The sequence below is a fragment of the Bombus affinis genome, chromosome 1, assembly GCF_024516045.1.
Source record: "Bombus affinis isolate iyBomAffi1 chromosome 1, iyBomAffi1.2, whole genome shotgun sequence".
Classification (NCBI taxonomy): Eukaryota; Metazoa; Arthropoda; class Insecta; order Hymenoptera; family Apidae; genus Bombus; species Bombus affinis.
The window spans coordinates 7,160,226-7,181,073 of record NC_066344.1 but is presented as its reverse complement, the minus strand read 5'-3'; the positions used below and the strand labels follow the sequence as shown (position 1 = coordinate 7,181,073).

Here is a 20,848-nt window from a genome sequence, read left to right as displayed (position 1 = left end):
ACAAAATCTTAGGTATTTGAAAAAAATGTACATTTGATATTTGACAAACACGTGTATTGTATAAAAAATAAAGTAACATGATACAATATGTACAAATAATGTTAACCTAAGTACACACATGTGCATACCAAGTGATATTAGTTCTATATTACAGACTTAAACGACTAATGATGCAGGCAATTCGAGTTACATTTTGTACTATTCCCTTCTCGTAGCTTCTGCGTACTTCCGGGAACGATTTGGTTGAGCGAGAATAAAATTGGAGCATCGTGAAATTCTATTAGCAACCCGAACGCCCTTATTTTAGAATCTGCAACAAAGTGACAAGAAATCTTTACTTGTAATTTTTCCCTCGATTCTACGTGCTTTTGGTTATTTTCCATTCAATCGTGTTTTTCTGTCATTCAAGAATTTCTTACATTTACGGAAGTTTTTCACTGAAACTTTTTATGCACTTGTACTCGTTTCAATTTTTCTTTAAATATTCAAAATATGTCTGATTTCCGTAATACGAGAATAAAATTCTTTACCCTCCGCCATGAAAATAATTAAATGTCTGTCAATCGTTAATTACGTTCTAACCAAAATTTTGATTGTTTCAATGTCGTTGACGCATGCGAGAAATTCTTTGTTTTAATTACCTAAATAATAACAAGCCGAAGAGCGAAGCGCTCCCATTACCACCACTTCTTTTCTTCGTGAATAGGGATGGGTACAGGCACCTTTTCGATGATCGGAACAGGTACGTGCACCTTTTCGACGTGATGGACTGGCACTGGAACGGCCACCTTTTGCACGTGATGGATAGGAATTGGAACAGGGACGGGCACCTTCTCTACGTGATGCACTGGTATCTTCTTCACGTGATGATGATGAACCGTATGCACGTGATAAGGCACATGGATACGGACGTGCTGGTGCGAACTGAAATCATACGTTTGATTTTCTTTCAAACGAGTTGGCTGTCTTCCTTTTTAATATACTAACTATAGATTCTAATACAAATATAATAATAAAATATGTAAATTCTACGCGATAATACTTCGTTAGTTAAGAGAACAACTTAAAAGAAGAAACAGAATAATGCATCTTAATTTTGTGTTTAAAAATTTGTATTTTTATTTTTGAAGATAATACTAGGTGAAAATAGTCATACGAAACGTTCAAACATTTTGACAACTTACCCATGGTAGCCTGGTACTGGCGAAGACAAGGCCACGGCTAGTATTCCGAACACGATTAGCTGCAACACGAATGTGAATTTGTGATTTGCCCATAAGGCGAAAAGTGCACCGTGACACGGCGTATCGTGTCATTTATATGCACGACGTTACTTTTTTTGCTCTTTTTTTTTCGAAGTTTCACTACTCATCCTACATGCTTCGTGCAATCATGTCTCGACAGGGTGAAAGTGTTTGCAGTTCTAATTTTAATTAAACATTTATCGAAATGAATTTACCTATTACCATTATAAAACTACCTGACTGGCCGACATTACAATAATTGGTAAAAAGACAAAACAAATATACAAAGAAGTAGAAACCAAGAAGGAAGCTAATATAATTTTAGGTATATGGTCAGAAACATTGATCTCCACAAAATTTCGTACGGATTTCAAACGAAGCCATAAACAAAATTACCAAAAATAATCCATAAAGTAATTAATATCAGAATCAATTCCTAAAACGTTCACAAAGAATTTTCGTATAATTCTACAAGTTTATAACACATCGTTCGAAATCACTGTATTCGTCGAACCACAAGGGTAGTTCACCCTCCACACGAAGCTTGGCCGAAGGTTCTACTCACAACGATGGTCTGGGAGCGCATCCTGCCCGGCTGTCTGTTCTTCTTCTTTAAATGACTACAATTTTCTTGCTCGACGTGACGAGCTCACGAAACGACACGGTCGCAGAAAAAGAAAGAAACGATAGAAAGAGGAAAAATCGAATGAGACGAACTGAAGCTCGATTATACGTCGATCACACGTGAGACCAATGTTTTACCGATGTCGATACGTTTCTGGCTTTGAACGGCCGGGGATGTGTGCTTATAAAGGACCAACCGAGGTGGCCAAAACCACCCGGTGAAAAGCCACAGGGTGGGAGAGCCAAAGTCGCTCGACTTTACGGTTACGTAAAAGATAGGAAGCGGCCGACTCTCTGGTTACGTCCGTTCCAAGCGTTCTCTAAGCCTGCGTAACAACACACTGCGTACGCTACGTGTCCAGCTTCGTTCGATATAATTTACTTAGGACCGAGAAATGGCAAAAGCCTGTCTGTAATTACGATATTAATTCATTGGAAGAGTCAATCCGTTAGTCGTTTCACCGTTACGTAGACGATCGTAGAAATAGCGCGAGTGCGCGTTTCCCGCGTTTTCTGAATTATGGATGAAACGTGTCGAATCAGATGGTGGTGAAAAGTAGATTTTGCCAAATTTTCACGAATTTCCTGTGAGCATATGTGCGATAGTTGAATTTCCTAAAGGAAAGTTCGATGGCCATTGGAAATGAAAAGTGGATGGAATTTTAAGTGTCCCGTTATATTTGTTGAAACTTGGTGATAGTGTGAACATTTGTGAATTTTATTGTCAGAAATGATAGAAAGGAGAAACTGGTTCGTATTTTAAAAGACAAAACGGATATTTCTGATACCATTGAAAAATAATGGTTCCTACGTAAAGACTCGATTTGATGTTACATCAAAATGTTACATCAAAATGTTACATCAAATATAGATTTAAATTAGGATGTCGTAATAAAAATAAGAAAATTATTCTAATGAAGCGATTATAAAAGAGTATGGGAGGTAGGAATATCGGATGCGTAAATGCTTTCGATCGGATGATTCCCAAAAAGGAATTCTTAATGTTGAAGATATGCATGTGTTACATAAACGTTGGCTGTAAATTGTGCTTTAAAATGGAAAAAATTATGTCGAAGATATATTATTCGTTACTGCGTAACTGGTCGAAGGCGTTGGCGAAATTTTTATATTACGTGATCGATTTCACTCAAAACGTTTACAAAATTTTGTCTTCTGTTATATCTGGATCAGGTATAAACAAATAAATAATTAATAAATGATAAACAGATGCTTTCTATTCTACAAGCTCAATACTTCTAAGACTGACTTATAATCATTAAGTAACAGCACTTTCTATCAAGATACATCAATTAATCTATCCATTGATATAATATATTCTCGTAGTTTTGGCAAGAAAGAGAAATTCATAACTCTAAATCACAGTGTCGAAACATCGTAACAAGCCCAAAAGTCATGTAATTGACATAACAGAAAATTTTTCTGTGGTTTAGCATGATCGATGATATAATCATACCGGCCTTAATGTACGCAAGAGACATTGTATATCAGTTTATTGCTTATTAATTGTGGTATCGCGAATCAAGCTCAACGCCAGTCGAGCAGAACTCGTTGGAAGTGGAACAGGAAAATTATATTATAGGAGACGTCTAATAGCGGACATTGTCATCAATCTGTTCCCCTTTTCTTCGGCAAATAACACCTGGCGCCTAATCGTGAATAAGTTAGAAACTTTATTTCGTTGCTATCGCTGTAAAGTTGCAAAACTTTTCTCTTCCTGCTAATAATTCAGTTTATCTCTTCCCATTTTCTGTTCAATATTTAACGACGATAGTGCACATTAGAAAATCTTTTAGTGCCATTTTCCACGAAACATTTTTACTCTTCTATGAGTTCCTTTAGCGCAAAACGATCGGAGTCACGAATTTTCTTTTCCTTTTCTCTGCGTTAATTGAGTGTAAACAGCGTGGATAAAAATTAGATGCAATATGCAACTTCCTGCACGCAATTGCAACATTCTACCTTTATCGATCCCAATTCCTCTACTGTTTGATTAAGTCTTATTTGACAGGCGTGCCACTGACACTATTTATACAATGTATATGAAACTCAAATATGTAATTTGCGTTAAAGTTACGACAGATACATCTGCTAATTGCACGTTAGAAAATACATTATCAGTTTGATCAAAGCATTCGATAAACGATCTATTAACTCGGACAACCACGTGGAAAATCACGATTTTGGCAACTATCATTTATTACGCACTCCCGTTCAAAAATCTTGGAACACTTTTTTTTTATTCTCAATAAAACTTTTGAAGTAGATAGCGAACTTAAAATTACATGCATTCTTTTTAGTAAATTTGTTAATATATTATCTGGCTTCTTTATTGTATTTAAAATTTCAAAATAAATTCTCCTTCTTGTTTTAACGATTACCTGATCAAAGAGTTTTGAGCGAGGGTGTACCTAATAATTGCACGTTAGTATCTAAATGTTGTGAGAATCGAACCACGTTAAATCTTCGAAAAATTCGTTTAGTAGTCACCAATTAGCTCAGTTACGTGAAAACTCTTGCCTCCGCTACATCGTATAGGATGCAAAAAAAAGATGAAAAGAAAACAGGAGGAAAAGATGCAATTCCTTAATTTCAGATTCGGCATTTCCGGTGAAATACGTCCAAGTGATTGACTCGCTTTCTAGCCAAGGTGGTCTCAGTTGTTTTGCGAAAGAAGTCAGTGTTAAGAGCAAGGTAACCTCGATCCGCGTCGATGTAATGCCTGTTGCATCTTTTTTTTTTTCTTTTTTCGTGTGTGCACCGCGTCGACCCAGCCAGTGTTGTAGGAAGTGGTGTAGCTCGCATACTTAAAATATCCATCATATAGGGAGAAAGCGTTTCGTAATCCTCCACCTGGAATACGAACCGTATTTTACGAGCTGCGAAAGTTAAAAAAGGATCGAAGATGATGATGATTTAGGAGTATTCGAGATTACACAAGAGAATACACATCCTCCCAAATGTGTATTGCAAAACGAGCATATATTATAAAATGATTTGGAATAAATTAAGTTGGTTGGTCTATTATGGCATAATTTTGACAAAAAGGAGAGACGCATGTTAAAGGAAAAGGTTTAACTAGTAGTAGAGGAGATCAAATGATGTTAGAGTTTCTAAAATTTTACATTATTTTATAGTAATGAGTTAATAAGTTAAAACTCCTCTAAAAAACGAATGATCTGTACTTAAAGATTAATAAAAATTGCGATTGTAACATCGTGGATTATCAGTGATTCATGTTGCGAAAGGATTTTGCTTCTTAGCATCATTGCTCAAGATATAATTCTTTATTTTCTCGTTTTGGGCCAGTGCACGTTTCGATAAAAAGAAGGTACATTTGCAGAAGGCTTGCAACGAAATCCTTTTCGTTGCATAACATTGTATTCCAGTTTCGTAGCGATGGACAATACATAACGACGAGACGCGTCGTACGATGATGACGAAAGGGACAGGATTAGAGCATAAACAACAAAAGACGAGGAGAAAGAAAACAGTAACGGGCGTTACGGCACATTTTGTATTTTCGATGTGGCTGTGATCGTTGTCCGCTTACGTAAGAATCTGCTTGCAATCATCCCCACCGTATCCAAAACGCTTCTACCTCTTCTGTCTCGTGAAAGTCACGTCACCAGCCCGATTTTGAGGGAAATATGCTTCGGTTAATGTGTGACGAGAGAAAATGAGAAACGTGTCCGATGAAAGTCAAACGTTGGAACAAATCCAACGTGTGACTCGTGGTATGCGATATAATCATAAACGGCTGGTTAATTGTTCGTCCGATTTATTGAAATCGAAATTAAGACGACATCGATCGATCAACAGTCTTCATCGAGCATTTTATACTGAATCAACCTTGTTACGAGATTTCTTCCTTTTGATTATTGCATATTATATAATCATGATTTGAGGCGAAAAGGAAATCCTGAGTCCGATATTTTATACAGTACAGCCCAGCGAAGACATAGATCTTCGTGTTTCGCAAAAAACGTTACTTTCCAAAGATAAGCTATTGCTAACAATATTTTGTTATGTAACAAACAACATGTGGCATTATTAAATTTTCATATAAACGATTCTGGCAATGAGTTTATTAAACAATGAGTTTTATTCTTATTTTGATATATAGATACAAAGGTAAATGCAATCTGATGGTACGAGCACTATCTTTACATAGTACGATATAATTTGAATTATATACATTAGTCTATATATATATATCTACACTGCTGATCAAATAAAAAATATTGATTCAATCTACATTTGTCACATCCATTACTTTCATCCATTGCTTTCACAGTCATAAATATATTGCTTAGTTATAAAATGATATACAAAGTATTTTCGTGCTGTAAATCCTTATCAAGTACTGGCATTTTTTACAAGAATAACACTTTATTAAGTACAATTAGAATAGACTATTTTTTCTTTTTTAACTTGGTGGTAACTCCAGACTGTGGCTTCTGCCAATGTAAAGGTTTACGACGATACATAGGCCATGGAGGAACTGTGATTAGCGCAGCCATCATCAATCCTGCACCAAGGATATAAATTGTTTGTGAAAATTGTTGAATAACATATCCCCATATTAATCCAATTATCTGTAAAAAAAACCATTTGTAATCTTGAGCATATTCTGTACAGCACAATATTTTTAAATACAATACTTTACTCCAAAAAGTGTTATGATGAGCCTTGATAATTTTTCTGCCCAAGCTTGACCATCATAGTCCTGAAAAAAAATTTTATTCAAAGAAATATAGAGGAATGAACCTGATACCTGACTGAATTGACATATGGTGCCACATAACCTAACCAAGAAGAAAACACAAACTAAAGACAGTTACATATATTAATAAATTAACTTACCATATGCATTGGGACGGATTTAATACATTGCACCCAAGAACTCATTTTAAACAAATATAAAGTAAGCTGGTACTTCCACGCAATCAAACTACAGTATAGTCATAGATCTTGACTAACACGTTGGTAATTGTTATTATACGTGTGAAAACTGTAGTGGTAGTTTCTTAGCAGCGCCAATTTTAACGAATTTGTAGAAAGTACAATGAACAAAATTTAATGTAATATCTACGTACATAAGTTGTATTTATACGTATCTGTGTTCAAGTTCGTAAAATTGTGTATCATTGCTGAAATAACCTGTGTTTTAAGCATGGAAATAAAAGAAACATCAATGAAAATAAGATTTCATAATCATAGCCTTCTTCGTGTGAGTCAAAATTTTAGTTTAACCAACGAATTTATAAAATTACAAAATAATGGCCATTAAATAACTTATTTCCGCGTTCGATACATTAATTTCATTTCGAATTAGTAAGATATTACTGTAATTATTGATATAAATCAGTATCTATAACATTATAACTTTCTTAATTGTTGTGCAATTTCTTTGGTTTATCACTTTACGGATATAACGTGCACAAACGTTACGTGCGTTGTACTTTCTAATGCTTCCAAATGAGAATTTCTCCATTGAAATTCAATGATATCTAATATATTGCGTTTGGAGTATAAGATTTCAAAAGCCAATTATACACGAGTATATACATACACATATACTTATATTGATTCTTAAGTTATATTAACGCTTATAAAAAATGAATTTAAGACTTTGCATCTTTGGATTCCTTCACATTGTTTTCCATCCCCTCTATCGAATTTGCGTATCGTTAGGATAGAAAGAGGTTGCAATTGAAATTATCATAGTTCGTGCTAGAGATCGTGTCGTTGATCAGTTAAATGGAATACAGTAATGAGAGTCAGTCAACTAGTGTCGACAATACTCTCTATGTGTCAACGGTATTGGTTAGGAAACGCATTTCTAGTCGTGTAATAGTATGCAACAGTTAGCCGGCATTGTTGTAACAGTTTTAAAGGAGAAACCGAGTCACGCGGTATGTATAAGTCTGACCGCGTTTCTGCTCGCGCGGAATTCGAAACGAGATTGAAGTAAAATGTCTCAAGGGCGTCACTGTGTTACGAGACTATCGCAATCGAACGAGAAAATTGACGGGTTGGAATTACGAAATGTTGGTCATGTTTCTTTCCGCAATATAAATACACGCCGTTTTATTTTAAATGTTCTCTCCTTCCAGAATCAAAGATCGAGTCGATTTAAACATCGAATGTTTGACAATTTTGTAACATTCTTTTATTTGAATTAAGAATCTTTTAGGATATTAATATAATCATGATACATTCGCTATAAGTAGTACTTTTTCTTATTACAGTCTTTCTCATAAATTGATACATTCATAAGTACAGGTTTTAAAATAGAAAGTGATGTTCGAAACATGTATTTTTGCCTTGAACCAACAAGTATTATCATGTAATACTTTGTAACAAAATATTGTTAAGTATAGTTAAAAATGACAGCAAACTATTTCTTCTTCTTTTGCTTAATTGTAACTTCAGATTGTGGTTTTTGCCAGTCTAAAGGTTTACGACGGTACATAGGCCAGGGTGGAACTGTAATTAAAACTGCCAGTGCAAATCCTGCTCCTAATATGCACATTGTTTGTGAAAATTGCTGAATAACATATCCCCAAATTAATCCAACCACCTGCAAACATAAATAAGGCATATGTAAGTAACCTTATAAAGTTGAATTGAACATCAATATTTGATGTATAATATCCAACCCCGAACAGTGTTATAATGACTCTTGATAATTTTTCTGCTCGCGCTTGGCCATCATAGTCCTGAAAAGAAAATTGTTTAATCAGGAAACGTACGAATTTGTGTAAATATATATAAACACCTGTTGTAGTAAAATAACATAACCTAACACAAATGTTATGCACTTTTAAAAAGTCGTAACATTACTTGTGTGAGGTTAATTCGTAAACTTACTATGTGCGTCGGGATAGATTTGATATATTGTATCCATGCACTCATTTTAAAAAAGTGACAGTGATCTGCCGGCAGATTCACATAAACAAGCTTTTATTTAGACGTGGATTACGCGACGTTATTTGCGCATGCGCTGAGACGTGCTTTCTCATGTGCGCTCTACTATGGCGCGAATTATGATGATTTTAAGTAGTTTCAGGCCATATATTTATACTAAACATACTAAATATTTAGAGAAATATCATAAATAGGTATTCTGGAAGTATGTCTATAAATATTATTTGTTTCATAATTTTATAATACACAAAACATTACTTGTCATTACAAGAATACTGTACATATAAATATCGTTCAATTTTCACACCCAATTCTAAGTTTTATTTACCACAACGAGGTAGTGTGCCTTTAATATCTTTCAAAAATATAGTGGTACAGAATTGTTTATACGATTTGTAATGAATCAAGCAAGATGAGCACATTCAACCTTCACAATATTCTTTCTTGAGCAATTTGTTCTATCTGGTTTCGACATATTCTTCATTAACAAACACTGTCTACGTACACAATTCAACTCTATCATAATCATCTCTTCTTCAAAGTTATATATACAATCCCTCAACATCTCACAACTTCTCATCAAACAGTCAAATGCATGCGTCTAGAAATAACATGGCAGTTAAATTGTCAGTCGATCACGTTGATTGAGAAATTTTTCCCTGGGAATCATGAATGAACTTCGCCGCATGTAGCCGCGATTAGTATTCGCAATCAGAGCCTGGCGACAGTTGCGTCGTCGTATATCGGCGAACTCCATGCTGGCTCGGTGTTAGACCTTGCAAAATGCACGGCATCTGCCACGGTGGGGAACGCGGCGAACAGGCCACCTTTGTATTCCAACAGGTTGCACTTTCTCATCATCTCGTACACAGGTCCTACAATGTGTTCAAATCGTTGCGTATCGATCGGGCCTAACATTGCTTCCGGTTTGGTCATATGGTTCCGCGACGCGATTCTACTCACCGGAACACCCGGCGATGTACACCGGTATATCGATTTCACAGTACTCGTTGATCAGGTTTCCCAGGGTCGTTGCGCCCGCCAGGTCTATGTGACTCACTGCGCTCAGGTCCAGTATCAGGGTTCTCAGCTGTGCACAATGACAAGGAAATTAATTTTCTACGAAAGTGGGTCGGCAGTTTTATGGTTTCTTCGGGCTGGTGTAATGAGGATATAGTTAACGTTGATATTCCTTCTTGTCGATTTAAATAATGATTTTATTAACAGGATTATATTATACTGGATACTATTGTAAGATACTGGAAGATATTTTATATCGCATCTCTTACCTTCTTAACTTCCTTCAACTCGTCGTGTTTGAAGCCTCCATTAGGTTTCTTTCTCGGCGTCTGGCCAGCAATTTTATATACCTCGTCACGGAAGTGTTGCCGACAGGCGAAGTTCAAGCTGCCTGAGTAGTGAAATATTCTTATACCCGGCAGCTCTACCGTCTGAAAATACGACTTCCGTGTTAGATCTATCAGACTCGTTTCAGCCTGTACCGCCTCGAGAAATACACGATACGAAAAAGAAAATCCCCTTTAATCGAAATAGATTCCCATTTTAGCGTAACTCGATAAGAAGAATATATATATAAAAAGAAGAAAAGAAAAGAAAAGAGAGACTATCATTATTCCATACGCTTTTATATCTCTTGGTATCCAGATAAAGCTCAGTACCAGGTACTAGAGCGAGTGAACAGGTGTAAGGATGGATAGAAAAGAGGATTAATTTGCCGATGCAGAGCACGATTCCAATTAGAAGACCATATTCCACGTCCATCAGAATTACTGATATGAATGTCACCGCCCAGATAACCCCATCAGTTTTGTCCAATTTCCAGAATCTCTTAAATTCTGTCACTTTCATTAGCATCCCCTTTAAAGCCACCACGATGATGCTGGCTAGAACACACTGTCGATGGAAATATAATCTTTTATTAGCTACTTGAAACTTACACGTATAATTGATTGAATTTGTCGATTTTCAAAATTGTACAGATTTTTATTAGATTTTTGTATACTATATAATTAACAATGATTCAAATATTTGTGAATTACCCGTGGCAGAGGCTCGAAGAAGGGGCCGATCCACAGTAAAACGCTAATTAGAATTCCACAGGATATTAGACTAGCTAATTGAGTTCGTCCGCCGACAGTCTGCTGGATCAGGGATCTAGAGAGCGAAGCTGTGAATGGCATGCAAGAGAAGAAGGATCCAACTAGATTTCCGACACCCTAGAAATCATTGAGAATGACGATAATTAGTTTCTTATGTAAATGAGTTGCATTATCTTTCATACAGCGTGACATTGATTGCTATCGCGCTATATTAATTCTAAAGCGGTCGCGGTGTCAGCTTCGATAGATAAAAGAGATTGACTTTGACGAATCAGGTCAAGTCTACGACATGAATTATTTAATTGATTCCTCGGTTAATTAAAATGTCAATAACAATGCATCAGATTCTAATCGTGTGACTACACACGCTATCGTTTCATGCGATGTACTTGAATGCATTTCAAGATTAATTTAATGGTTATACAATCGAATATTTCTATATCATAATTCAGGCTTGGGTTATACATCGGAAATTCCAATTCAAATTTCATTCGAAATTTCCAAGTTAAATATACATTCAAACCTGCGCCATTAGCTCCTGGTTCGAATCCACTTCGTAACCGAGTTTCTGCGCGAAGATTAACGCCATGGACATGGATATAGTATAGGACACCATAGTAATGATGAAGCTATCTAATAAAATGTTCGGTACCAAAGACAATGGTGGCAAGGTCGGAGACGGCAAACTGGAAGCAATGGAAGAGAAAGTTACCATAAAGATGTTGCTTTGTTTCAATGAAACACGACACAACTATCGTGAATAATACAGTTTCGAGAAACTTGGTTACCCGACTGGTATGTCACCCACTATCGCGATCCCATAAACTTCCGTAAGGTTCAGGTACACTGAGAGGACAGTCCCAAGCACAACCACTAGCATTTCTATAGGGATTGGGAATGGACTTATTTTCGCGAACTTTGGCTGCAAATAAAATACGATTTTTTATTGTAACTTCAGCTACCTGGCTCTTTTTTTTTGGAAAATATTAAAACTGAAATTTTTTAAATATCGAAGAGTCTTGAAATGAAGTATAAAAAATTAAGTTTTATTAAGATTTATAATATTTCAATATAATCTCTAAGGTTTTTATGCTGTTAGTTAAAATAATATTTTAATTCGACTTTGTAAAGTACCTTTAACGCATTGTTGACAATGAGAACCAAAATGATGAAACAGGATAGCAGAAGGGCAATCCCATTGATAGATTGATAGTTGTTAAAGAAGTCCACGTAACTCTAAAACGATATTAAACAACCATAATTAGGGACTGAGCTTCTTAAGACCAAAATCTTGTTACAATGTCTTCTAAATAAAACAAACGAACGCGATCATCTTACGTAAGTGTCATTATCCACCATAAGGTTGTATCTCAAAAGTTCAATTCCCTTATGTAAGTGAAACACAATCGGTGAAAGTACTGTTACATTAAACGTACGTTATTTCCTTCGTTTCTATTATTTGCAACTGTATTGCTGAAAGAATAGTCTAATCGTCAAAAGCAGCACGTTTTACATTCTTTTGCCAGGTGCAAATTGATCAACAAGTTACGAAGATTGCGAAGGTCTTTTGTCACTCGAACAGTTTCTTCTTCGTTTCTGCGGTTTCTTTAGTTTTAGAACCATAAAGAAAAACCACTTGAAGAAATTCAAATTAGGTTGCCTACAGAGTGGCACAAGATTATTTAATTTTGAGAAAGTTTCGGTTTCATACGCGACAATTGAATTTGAAATAGCTTTTTGACTGGAACTTCTAATTTCGTTTTTATACTCTTTCGATGAAAATTTAATTTAAGGTACAGGCGTACGTGGAAAATTAAAGTGTTAACAAAGCCTTGAAATCTACTTTTTCTTTCCCAACAATTTTCCACAAGAAGTCTTCCATTTTCCAAGATATAACCGTGGGATTCCGGATGTCTCGGAACTTGTTTCTCTCTTTCAATGAGCAATTGAAATTGTTAGAAAGTCACTGTTGGAATTTCATTTGGCATTTCATGCGTTCACCTGTCTCCGGATAGAAACAAGAACCGAGTTCTTTGAAATGGACATAGTCCGTGTTGAAAACGACAAAGTGGAAAATCGACCGTGTTGCATGCGGTATTCGACGTATTTGGTATGAAAGGAAACGAGACGAGATGATATTAACGACCGGGACTTTTTGATTCTCGTGCTATTTCCTCTTTAACGACATCAGGAACAAACAATTAGAAACGTTGCAGGCTCAGAGAGTGTCTTTGAAGGAAGTAGAGACCCGGAAACGAAAAGAACAAAGTAAAGTGTTGGACATTCTGATGTGATTATCGCGACCATTGTGTTTTGTTTAATTTGATGTACGCTTCTGTTCAAAACTTTGGAACATCCCTTGCTCTTCAGATGAATATATTTTTACGAAATGAAAATAATACTATAATTCTAACATTCCTTGTTAAACATAATCAATTACAGTATCAAGGCTAAAAGTGAGTAATATTACGAATAAAATATTCATTCACTCGAGGAAGTTACTGTTTCTTTTAAGACACGTGTTACGTTTGCCGAAGAGGAAGGATATAAAATTCTATGATAGCCGGTTTTCTCGTTTGCACGTACTTGAAATTGAGGTCTGCCGATACGGCTCGTTAATCCTTTACAAAGAAGTAAATTCATATGAAGGAGAATTTCAAGGATCGAATAGCCCATAAATCTTTTAACGACGGTTTTCGTGTATAGACAGCTGACGAGATATACATTTTTATTTTACGCGAAAGAAGAAATCTTCTTTCAGCCGAATTTTATTACACGAAAAAAGAAGTTCAACACTTTGCCTTGTATAAGTCACATTTTTTAAATTATTCCTCACTGTTCCTTGTGCTTGTTTCGCACTTAAAAATCACACAGTTAAAAATCATACATTTTTCAACTAGTTCACTGTTACAAGGTCTCGCAAGAATATGGTTTCGTCATATTAAGAAAACATTTGATAATGCGACTGACAATGTTACGATGATGAGAAATAAAAGAAGTTGACTATTCTATAGCCTGGTAAACTTTGTTATCGCATGGAAAAATTTCGTTACGCTAATTAATACTTCCTCCAACGGTATACTGAAATATACGTATGTAAGAACAAACAGCATCATTAATTATGGAAGCGAAAAGATTAACTAGCCAGCAACTACATAATTGGTAAACCATCACGTGTCGGACGTCAATTATATTCATTATGGTCGTACGTGGAGTGTTATATACACTTTTAAAGATTTATGATAGCTACTACGACAAATAAAAATTAAACTTTCCTGTATAATTAATTTTTTCGATTGCTCTCTAAAAGTCTTAATTTTGCACAAAAAGGATTCTCCATTCTCTTCTTCAACGTTTTTTTGCATTTTTCATGTTACTAGAATTTTCTAATTTAAGCTCAGCAGGTTATTTTGTTTGTATCTTTCTCCGCATAATTCGCCTAACTTCCTATATTACGTTCTGGGAGAAAGTAAGTAGACAACACACGTATCGATGGTTCAAGCAGTTCGATCAATTAACTAAAGGTCTCTCCAGTCGTATCAATTACGTTTAGTTCGATAACCTTCTATTTTCTCCTATAAATTTCGCTCAACAAACAAATAATCCGACTTCAGTTTCCTATCTTCGCTTTAGTTCACGAATATTTATAACGCATTAAACGAATTGAAAATTACTTTTCTCTTCAATCGTAAAATTGCAATAACGCGAGATTGCTTTAGAACGTTTCGAATTTCCAGATTGCTCTCTCGTAAAAATCGAATGATTTCTCCTGTGGTCTTCGCGTGTAATACTTACTTATCTAATATAATCGATTTCTTCGACTGTTCTCCAAAGGTTTTAATTTTATACGAAAAAAGATATTCCTTTTTGCCCAAAATTTAAGCTGTCAGAGAACAGACGAGGAAATTACGTCTACCGTTAAGAATCTGATACTCACAAGGATCAACTTGAAGGGTCCTGTGCGTTTAGGTAGGTTTCCCAGTCCTAGTAGATCCTTCACTTGCGACGTGAACACGTGAACCGCCGCGGATGTGGTGAACCCGCTTACGAGACTATCTGCTAGAAGCGATGCAATCACTCCCAATCGCAATAAATACATTACTAACTGAAAGATTATCAGATCAATGAGAAAAATTAAAGATTAAGAAAGAATTGAAAGATTAAAAAATAAAAATATTGATTAGAAAATTAAAAGTTATATTTGGGTTTTTCCAGATCTAGTTGCATGTATTTTCTAAAAATGACACTTCTAGCGGAGTAATTACAAAATTTGTAAAGCTGCGATACCATTTATATGGTACACGATATTAAGAAAGGAATTGTTCTTCGTTAATTTGCTACTTTTAACAATTTTAAGTTTGAAGATTCCACATGTAGGAAAATAGATAGAATGTTCCGGTAGATCCAACACTTCGTAGATTGAAGAAAAACGGTAAGGAGGCGGTAAAAGATTACCTGAATCAGAGCCACGGCGAAAGTGACTGCGGTGGCTACTTCCACGGGGGAATATCGATTACTCGTCGAGGATAATAGCTCGTTTTCTGTTGTGGCGTTCTTCGACAGTTGTCCTTGAGAGCTGTAGGTCGTGACCACTTTTCCGGTCATCATACAAACCAGCGCGAAGGTACCTTGACATCAACAGACTGGTTATTTTAACTATTAAGTTGTGGGAATTTTTAACTTCGATCGTTGTATGTTTTTGGACATTAGTAGACGTCGATGTATTACATGAGTTGTATATAAAAATAATGGTCTACGGTCAGCATGAAGGTGTTTTGAAAATTTCATTGATAATTTTACAGGTATTTTTCTTAATGTTGAAATATTTGAAAAGCTTCTGGGAATGAAACTTTTCAAGCTGATTATAACTTAAACGAAGTTCTACGTGTATACGTACACGGTATGTCTATTTTAATGAGATATTACTCACTCGAATAATCGAACTTTCGTTATCTATATTGATAAACATACGTAATAATAACACAGGCGATGGTATTATAACGAGAAAAAGCAGTCAAGTGCCATGCTAAATTGCGTGGCGATTTTGTCTAAGCAAGGTTGGAAAGTGAAGCCGAAATGAAAGTTAGAAGGAAGCGGATACTAGGAAGCTTCATCGAATTACGAGAACTATTCAGTTTTAGAATCACGGAAAACTGTTTCCTTGAAATTATGAAATTATGAAATCGGCGATTAAATTTATTAACGTCTGGACGAATATGAGAAAACATTCGGAGGGAACATTAATATCAAAGGCATGTACATGCAACTTTTGTACAAAATGGTAAAAGTTCGGCAAGTGGCTACTAATCGATGGTTAACAAAAAGAGGGAAGAAGAACAGCCGTGAAGCTTCCGTATTTCGTAACACGTTACATACTTAGAATCATCGTTAGTATTATCAAGAGAGTCTTGAAATTACTGAATCATATTTGTTTGCTGCTTACCCATTGAATTATGCCTTGACGTGCCAAGGAAGAAATAAACAAGAACAGGAAAGAATGCCATGTAGATACCAACTATTGGTGGAACGTTGCCCAATATTGCGTACGCCATTCCTGAAAAGTAATTGCGTTAATTATGGGAAAAATGATTTTGACCCCTTGGATCGGTAAAGATCAAGTGTATAGGAAAAATAAATTTTATCGAGTAATAGGGTTGTCGATCCTCTTCGTCTAAATAGACGATGAACTCCTTTGATTTTTTTAGTCCAACTATTATCGAAAATACGTAATATGAAATTATTCTGAATAAATTTTCCACTCCGGACGTCTACCAAAATTCGTTTATTTTTAATATTGTTCTTCAGATTTATATCATTGACACTCAGCTCTGATAATAAGATACTCAAACACGAGACAGGACAGACGATCCAAACACTGTACTTCTAATTTTCTTAACATAAGACTTCAAATTTTCAGGATAAACAGACATCTCTCGACATCTGGCATCAGTTCATTCATATCTCAAAGTGAATTTATTATTCTCATTTGTATTAAACATAAAAATGCCTCTTTGCAAACGTTCGTACCTTGAGGAATATGCATCACTGCCACGGTGATTCCAGCAATGATGTCGCCCAGTAAATCGGCCTTCCACTTGTAAGCCGACAACCATCCGATAAGGGGTATGGTATTCTTCAGAATTTTCATCGGCTTGACCTTTCTGCATTTCATCGAGATCTTCTTCAGAACTGTCACATCGACCATCATTTATAAGCGCCATATCTTTGTACCCTTATTATTATAGAATGTCTGGTAGTATAGAGATTTTTGTCTAAAAGTTTAATCCTAGTTTTCCTGGATTAATGATTTTGTCCCTCGTATCGTTTATTTCTCCGAACCCATCAATTAATCATGGAATAAGTGGGGAGTAATTAAGGTTTCCAGGGTGTCGTTAGAAGGAAAAGAGATTGATTTGAAAGCTAGTATAAAGATTTATTATTACGACAGAAATCTATTCCCAAAATAGTACAAGAGTGAAAGATAAATATTACTTGTTAACGATAGTCGTTGCAATAACAAATATATATATATAGCAAACACAAATAACACGATATATTCAGTTTCTGTTGCAACTATGAATATCTACAATCAAATTCTCCACGTGATAATCACGATAACATTATTAGGTAATCGTAGATAGTATTAATCGTAAAGCTGTAATAATGAAAATCGATTAACTATGCTGCACAATAAGGAAAGAAAACGTTCGACTGCAATTGAAATGCGAAAAAAAAATTCCTTGCTCGATTCTTCGATTCGAAGTTTATATAACAAATCGTTAGTTTTCATTCCTTTGATCAGACGAAACATAGCACATTGCGCGATGATTACGCGACGTTTGATGGCAAATAAGCATCGCGGCTTGGCGAGGCGCCACGATTCTTGGATTTGCTTGCTGGGAATCCGCATACGATACTTACGTGTTTCGTTTGGCTTCGCATATTTGAACAAATGATTAAGCTCGTCCTGTTGATAAACCGGTCGTCTCACAGTTAGTTCAGGGCTGAGTGCCGTCATCTCGTCGCTTAGATCGTCTGTGAATTAGTTCGTGTCTCGTGAGACCTTCTCGTTTCTTTCATTCAAATCGATGTGCGAAATTTTTGTTGGCATATAATATCGTAGAAAACGTGTTAAATGCTGAAGACGTGTTTCAGACAACGTGTATTGTTACACGTAATTAAAGTACTGAGACAACAAACGTACAAGTACTTATGCGTTAACAGTTTATCGGTATGACTTACGCAAAATTACGTAAACTTATCTCAGGCATACGAACAAGAAATTATAGAGTATAGGTATTTTACCACGTGGCCTTTTCCACTTTCTACATGGAATGTCTCGTATAGCGCATGCTTATTAATGCCGTAAGGAGGAGTTTACCAACAATTGGAATTCTTCGATCTACGCGCGAGAATTTAAATGTCAAGTTTATGATATTGAAAGGTGGAAATTATCCAAGTGGAAAAGGATTTTATAAAATTCGAACAAAGATTGATATCGTTGCACGTGATTATTTGAAAGTCGAAGTTCTTTGGGTGAATTAGAGCGGATAATTAAACGAGTGTTCTTTCGAGATAGGAGATTGGTAGATTGAAACGGTTAATTTTGAATTTTAAATTTAAGTTAAAAGATATAAATTTATCACGATCACATCGTATTTTATTTGACTCAACATCTTGAAATCACCTAAGTTCGTATTAAACGTTATTCAATTGAATCTCATTGTGAAATCGTGGTATAAATAAGGAATACTCTAATGGTAACAATATCTTCCATCACGTACGATCGATCAAACACTTTGCAATCAATTAGCTCAAAAATAAATGCCTCGATGAGACCGTGAGTGTTGCAATCTTTTAATATTACGCGTGTGAGCATAGATAGTGATATCATCGAAATATAAAATCCTTCGATTGATCATAACCTACGACATTTTGACCTCGATTTTCCTGTGACGACTATGAAGTCATTACATTCGATCATTCTTGTCTTAAAGTCAAATTTAAAATTAAGAATTTTCGAATGTTCAAAATTTAAATCTTGTAATTTCCGAAAGTTTCAAACTCTCTTTCAAATCTTAACATTTTTTTGAACGCAAACTTTCACACTTTCAAATTTTCAAAAATTCAAAATTTTAAATGTCCTCCGTTGCAGAACAAAGAAAAGAACTCCACTGATAGTATCGATCTCGATCGAAACGAAACCACGCGTTTTTATAGGATAGACCGGGGAAACCCCATAGAGAGCGACCTGTCATGGTGGTGGTGAGACGTGTACCACTTGCACGGTATGATTTGCGGCTTCTCAGGAGCACGCAAGCGTGTCGAGCAGCTGAATAACGCTACGTGTTGTATCGGAAAGGAAAACGCGGTCTGACAGAAGATCGACACACTATGATAACTCGGCTGCGCTGTCTATCGCTTACTAACGTAACAAACGTGAACGCAACGCTTGGCTCGTGTGTTTTCCATTGGAATTGAGTCACGTGCCGGTAATCGGGCCAAGAGCTGTCAAATAAACGCGCGTTCCTCGGATAACGATCGTGATGATACTTCATCTCGATTAAGATGCTTAATTGGACCGATGTAACTGCGTGTCTGACCAGTTAGAAAGTGAAATTGATACCTCTGTTGTCGTGGAACGAAGCTGAAGATTCACGAGATGAAATTGCGTCAACGAGGATTTTAACCCTCGCGACCCGATTCTGCATTTATAGTGCGTTTTCTCCATGTGATCAACGTGAAATCAAATATTTGGTGTTTGGTGTATTACATTGCACAAAATATTTGCAGTTTGCACATTCTTTTCCACAGGTATGGTTTTCTTCTCAGCTTCCACACTTCATTTTCGTGGTGTCAAATTTTTGTAATTATATGATAAGAATTTTAATATGGAAATAATTAAACAGCACGTAACTGAAGCAACAAATACAATGATGCAATTCTCGGTACATTTTATAACCGTCGTAAATCATTGCTCTTGAGAATGTTGGATGAAAGCTATCTTAAACAAGGATGAAAAGTATAACAAGTAAACTGAAGTTCTTCGTTGTTGACGAATAATCAGTACTTATTATAAAGTATAGAAATAATTATTTATATAAATAGATAAAATTACATAGGTAAATATACATAAATATCTCGAATCAACGTAACTCTTGTCAGAAAAAAATGCATCAACGAATCGAATACTTGTCGTCCATTGATGAAGTAAACCGCTAGATTGCTCTACAACAGTCAATATTTCCAGTACACAAGATAAAGAACATTTTTAGATGCAGACGCAGTGGCCGTTGGCGAGAAATGTTCTGGAAAGTTTATCACGAGAGTTTCACTTTCAAATACACAGCGTTGTTTAACAGTTACATCATACGATCTTCGAGCTGTCGATCAAGCACGGGGAGGTTGACGCTGCGTTTCAAAGCAGGTCGAAGTCTATAGAGCGATGGTGTAAAAATCCGCGGAAACGAGGAAAAAATTTCCAACAAACGAGCAAATCACCACTTATCTCGTCGAGACGATATTTTAAACTCGGATGCTTACCGACGGTTTAGCGAGATTCACACTTCCTCTTAATCCACGTTTATTCCAATTATCAGGCGTAAAGATGAACTAAAACTCTTTACGAGAACAAATCTTCTTCCTTCAGTACTTCGTGATTCCACCAGTGAAAGGCATTGTGTGAAATCTAACGATGGTTTACGAAGAAATAAATTTAAAGATCCTCCAGAGATTGAATTTGCAAGCAATTAAAGCGATAATATTTTAATTTCACTGACAATTATTTGATTTTCCCTTTCTTTCAATTATTTCAAGAAATATCATAGAATAGTACGATACTTTCTGGATATTATGGTATAAAATATGCTCGATTAGAAAATATCCATTGTATATTAATAATATAGAAAG

The 20,848-nt window shown here is 35.6% G+C and overlaps 4 protein-coding genes and 1 long non-coding RNA gene across 7 annotated transcripts in view; 1 reads left to right on the top strand and 4 right to left on the bottom strand.

The window, feature by feature from the left end:
* Nucleotides 1–63: 63 nt before the first annotated feature.
* LOC126919091 (uncharacterized histidine-rich protein DDB_G0274557-like) lies at nucleotides 64–2,046 on the bottom strand. The gene is made up of 4 exons (XM_050727770.1): nucleotides 1,810–2,046; nucleotides 1,185–1,243; nucleotides 642–924; nucleotides 64–310 (listed from the first exon to the last, which is right to left on the bottom strand). Exons 1-3 carry the CDS (start codon nucleotides 1,828–1,830, stop codon nucleotides 678–680), a joined length of 327 nt encoding a protein of 108 aa, XP_050583727.1. The 5' UTR covers nucleotides 1,831–2,046; the 3' UTR covers nucleotides 64–310; nucleotides 642–677.
* A 3,926-nt stretch (nucleotides 2,047–5,972) lies between these two features.
* On the bottom strand, nucleotides 5,973–6,959 carry LOC126919811 (signal peptidase complex subunit 1-like). Its single transcript, XM_050729417.1, has 3 exons — nucleotides 6,753–6,959; nucleotides 6,556–6,615; nucleotides 5,973–6,484 (listed from the first exon to the last, which is right to left on the bottom strand). The coding sequence occupies exons 1-3, from the start codon at nucleotides 6,795–6,797 to the stop codon at nucleotides 6,302–6,304; spliced, it is 288 nt and encodes a 95-aa protein (XP_050585374.1). The 5' UTR covers nucleotides 6,798–6,959; the 3' UTR covers nucleotides 5,973–6,301.
* Nucleotides 6,960–8,038: 1,079 nt separating this feature from the next.
* On the bottom strand, nucleotides 8,039–8,924 carry LOC126919807 (signal peptidase complex subunit 1-like). The gene is made up of 3 exons (XM_050729402.1): nucleotides 8,763–8,924; nucleotides 8,552–8,611; nucleotides 8,039–8,472 (listed from the first exon to the last, which is right to left on the bottom strand). Exons 1-3 carry the CDS (start codon nucleotides 8,805–8,807, stop codon nucleotides 8,290–8,292), a joined length of 288 nt encoding a protein of 95 aa, XP_050585359.1. The 5' UTR covers nucleotides 8,808–8,924; the 3' UTR covers nucleotides 8,039–8,289.
* Nucleotides 8,925–9,016: 92 nt separating this feature from the next.
* On the bottom strand, nucleotides 9,017–19,689 carry LOC126919666 (solute carrier family 26 member 6-like). Of its 3 annotated transcripts, none has more exons than XM_050729154.1 (14): nucleotides 19,566–19,689; nucleotides 17,861–17,974; nucleotides 16,967–17,128; nucleotides 16,383–16,493; nucleotides 15,395–15,567; nucleotides 14,877–15,044; nucleotides 12,074–12,175; nucleotides 11,728–11,861; nucleotides 11,463–11,625; nucleotides 10,880–11,056; nucleotides 10,461–10,733; nucleotides 10,109–10,270; nucleotides 9,783–9,909; nucleotides 9,017–9,694 (listed from the first exon to the last, which is right to left on the bottom strand). In XM_050729154.1, exons 1-14 carry the CDS (start codon nucleotides 19,648–19,650, stop codon nucleotides 9,531–9,533), a joined length of 2,115 nt encoding a protein of 704 aa, XP_050585111.1. In that variant the 5' UTR covers nucleotides 19,651–19,689; the 3' UTR covers nucleotides 9,017–9,530. The 3 variants fall into 3 exon arrangements, 2 of the variants coding, with proteins under 2 accessions (XP_050585111.1, XP_050585117.1); XM_050729160.1 differs by lacking the exon at nucleotides 19,566–19,689 and adding an exon at nucleotides 19,191–19,391; XR_007711747.1 differs by lacking the exon at nucleotides 9,017–9,694 and having other exon boundaries at nucleotides 10,499–10,733.
* LOC126919850 (uncharacterized) overlaps nucleotides 19,617–20,848 on the top strand; it is a 52,125-nt gene continuing 50,893 nt past the window's right edge. The window contains exon 1 of the long non-coding RNA XR_007711801.1: nucleotides 19,617–19,753. This is a non-coding gene — a long non-coding RNA (uncharacterized LOC126919850). The remainder of the gene's footprint in view (nucleotides 19,754–20,848) is intronic.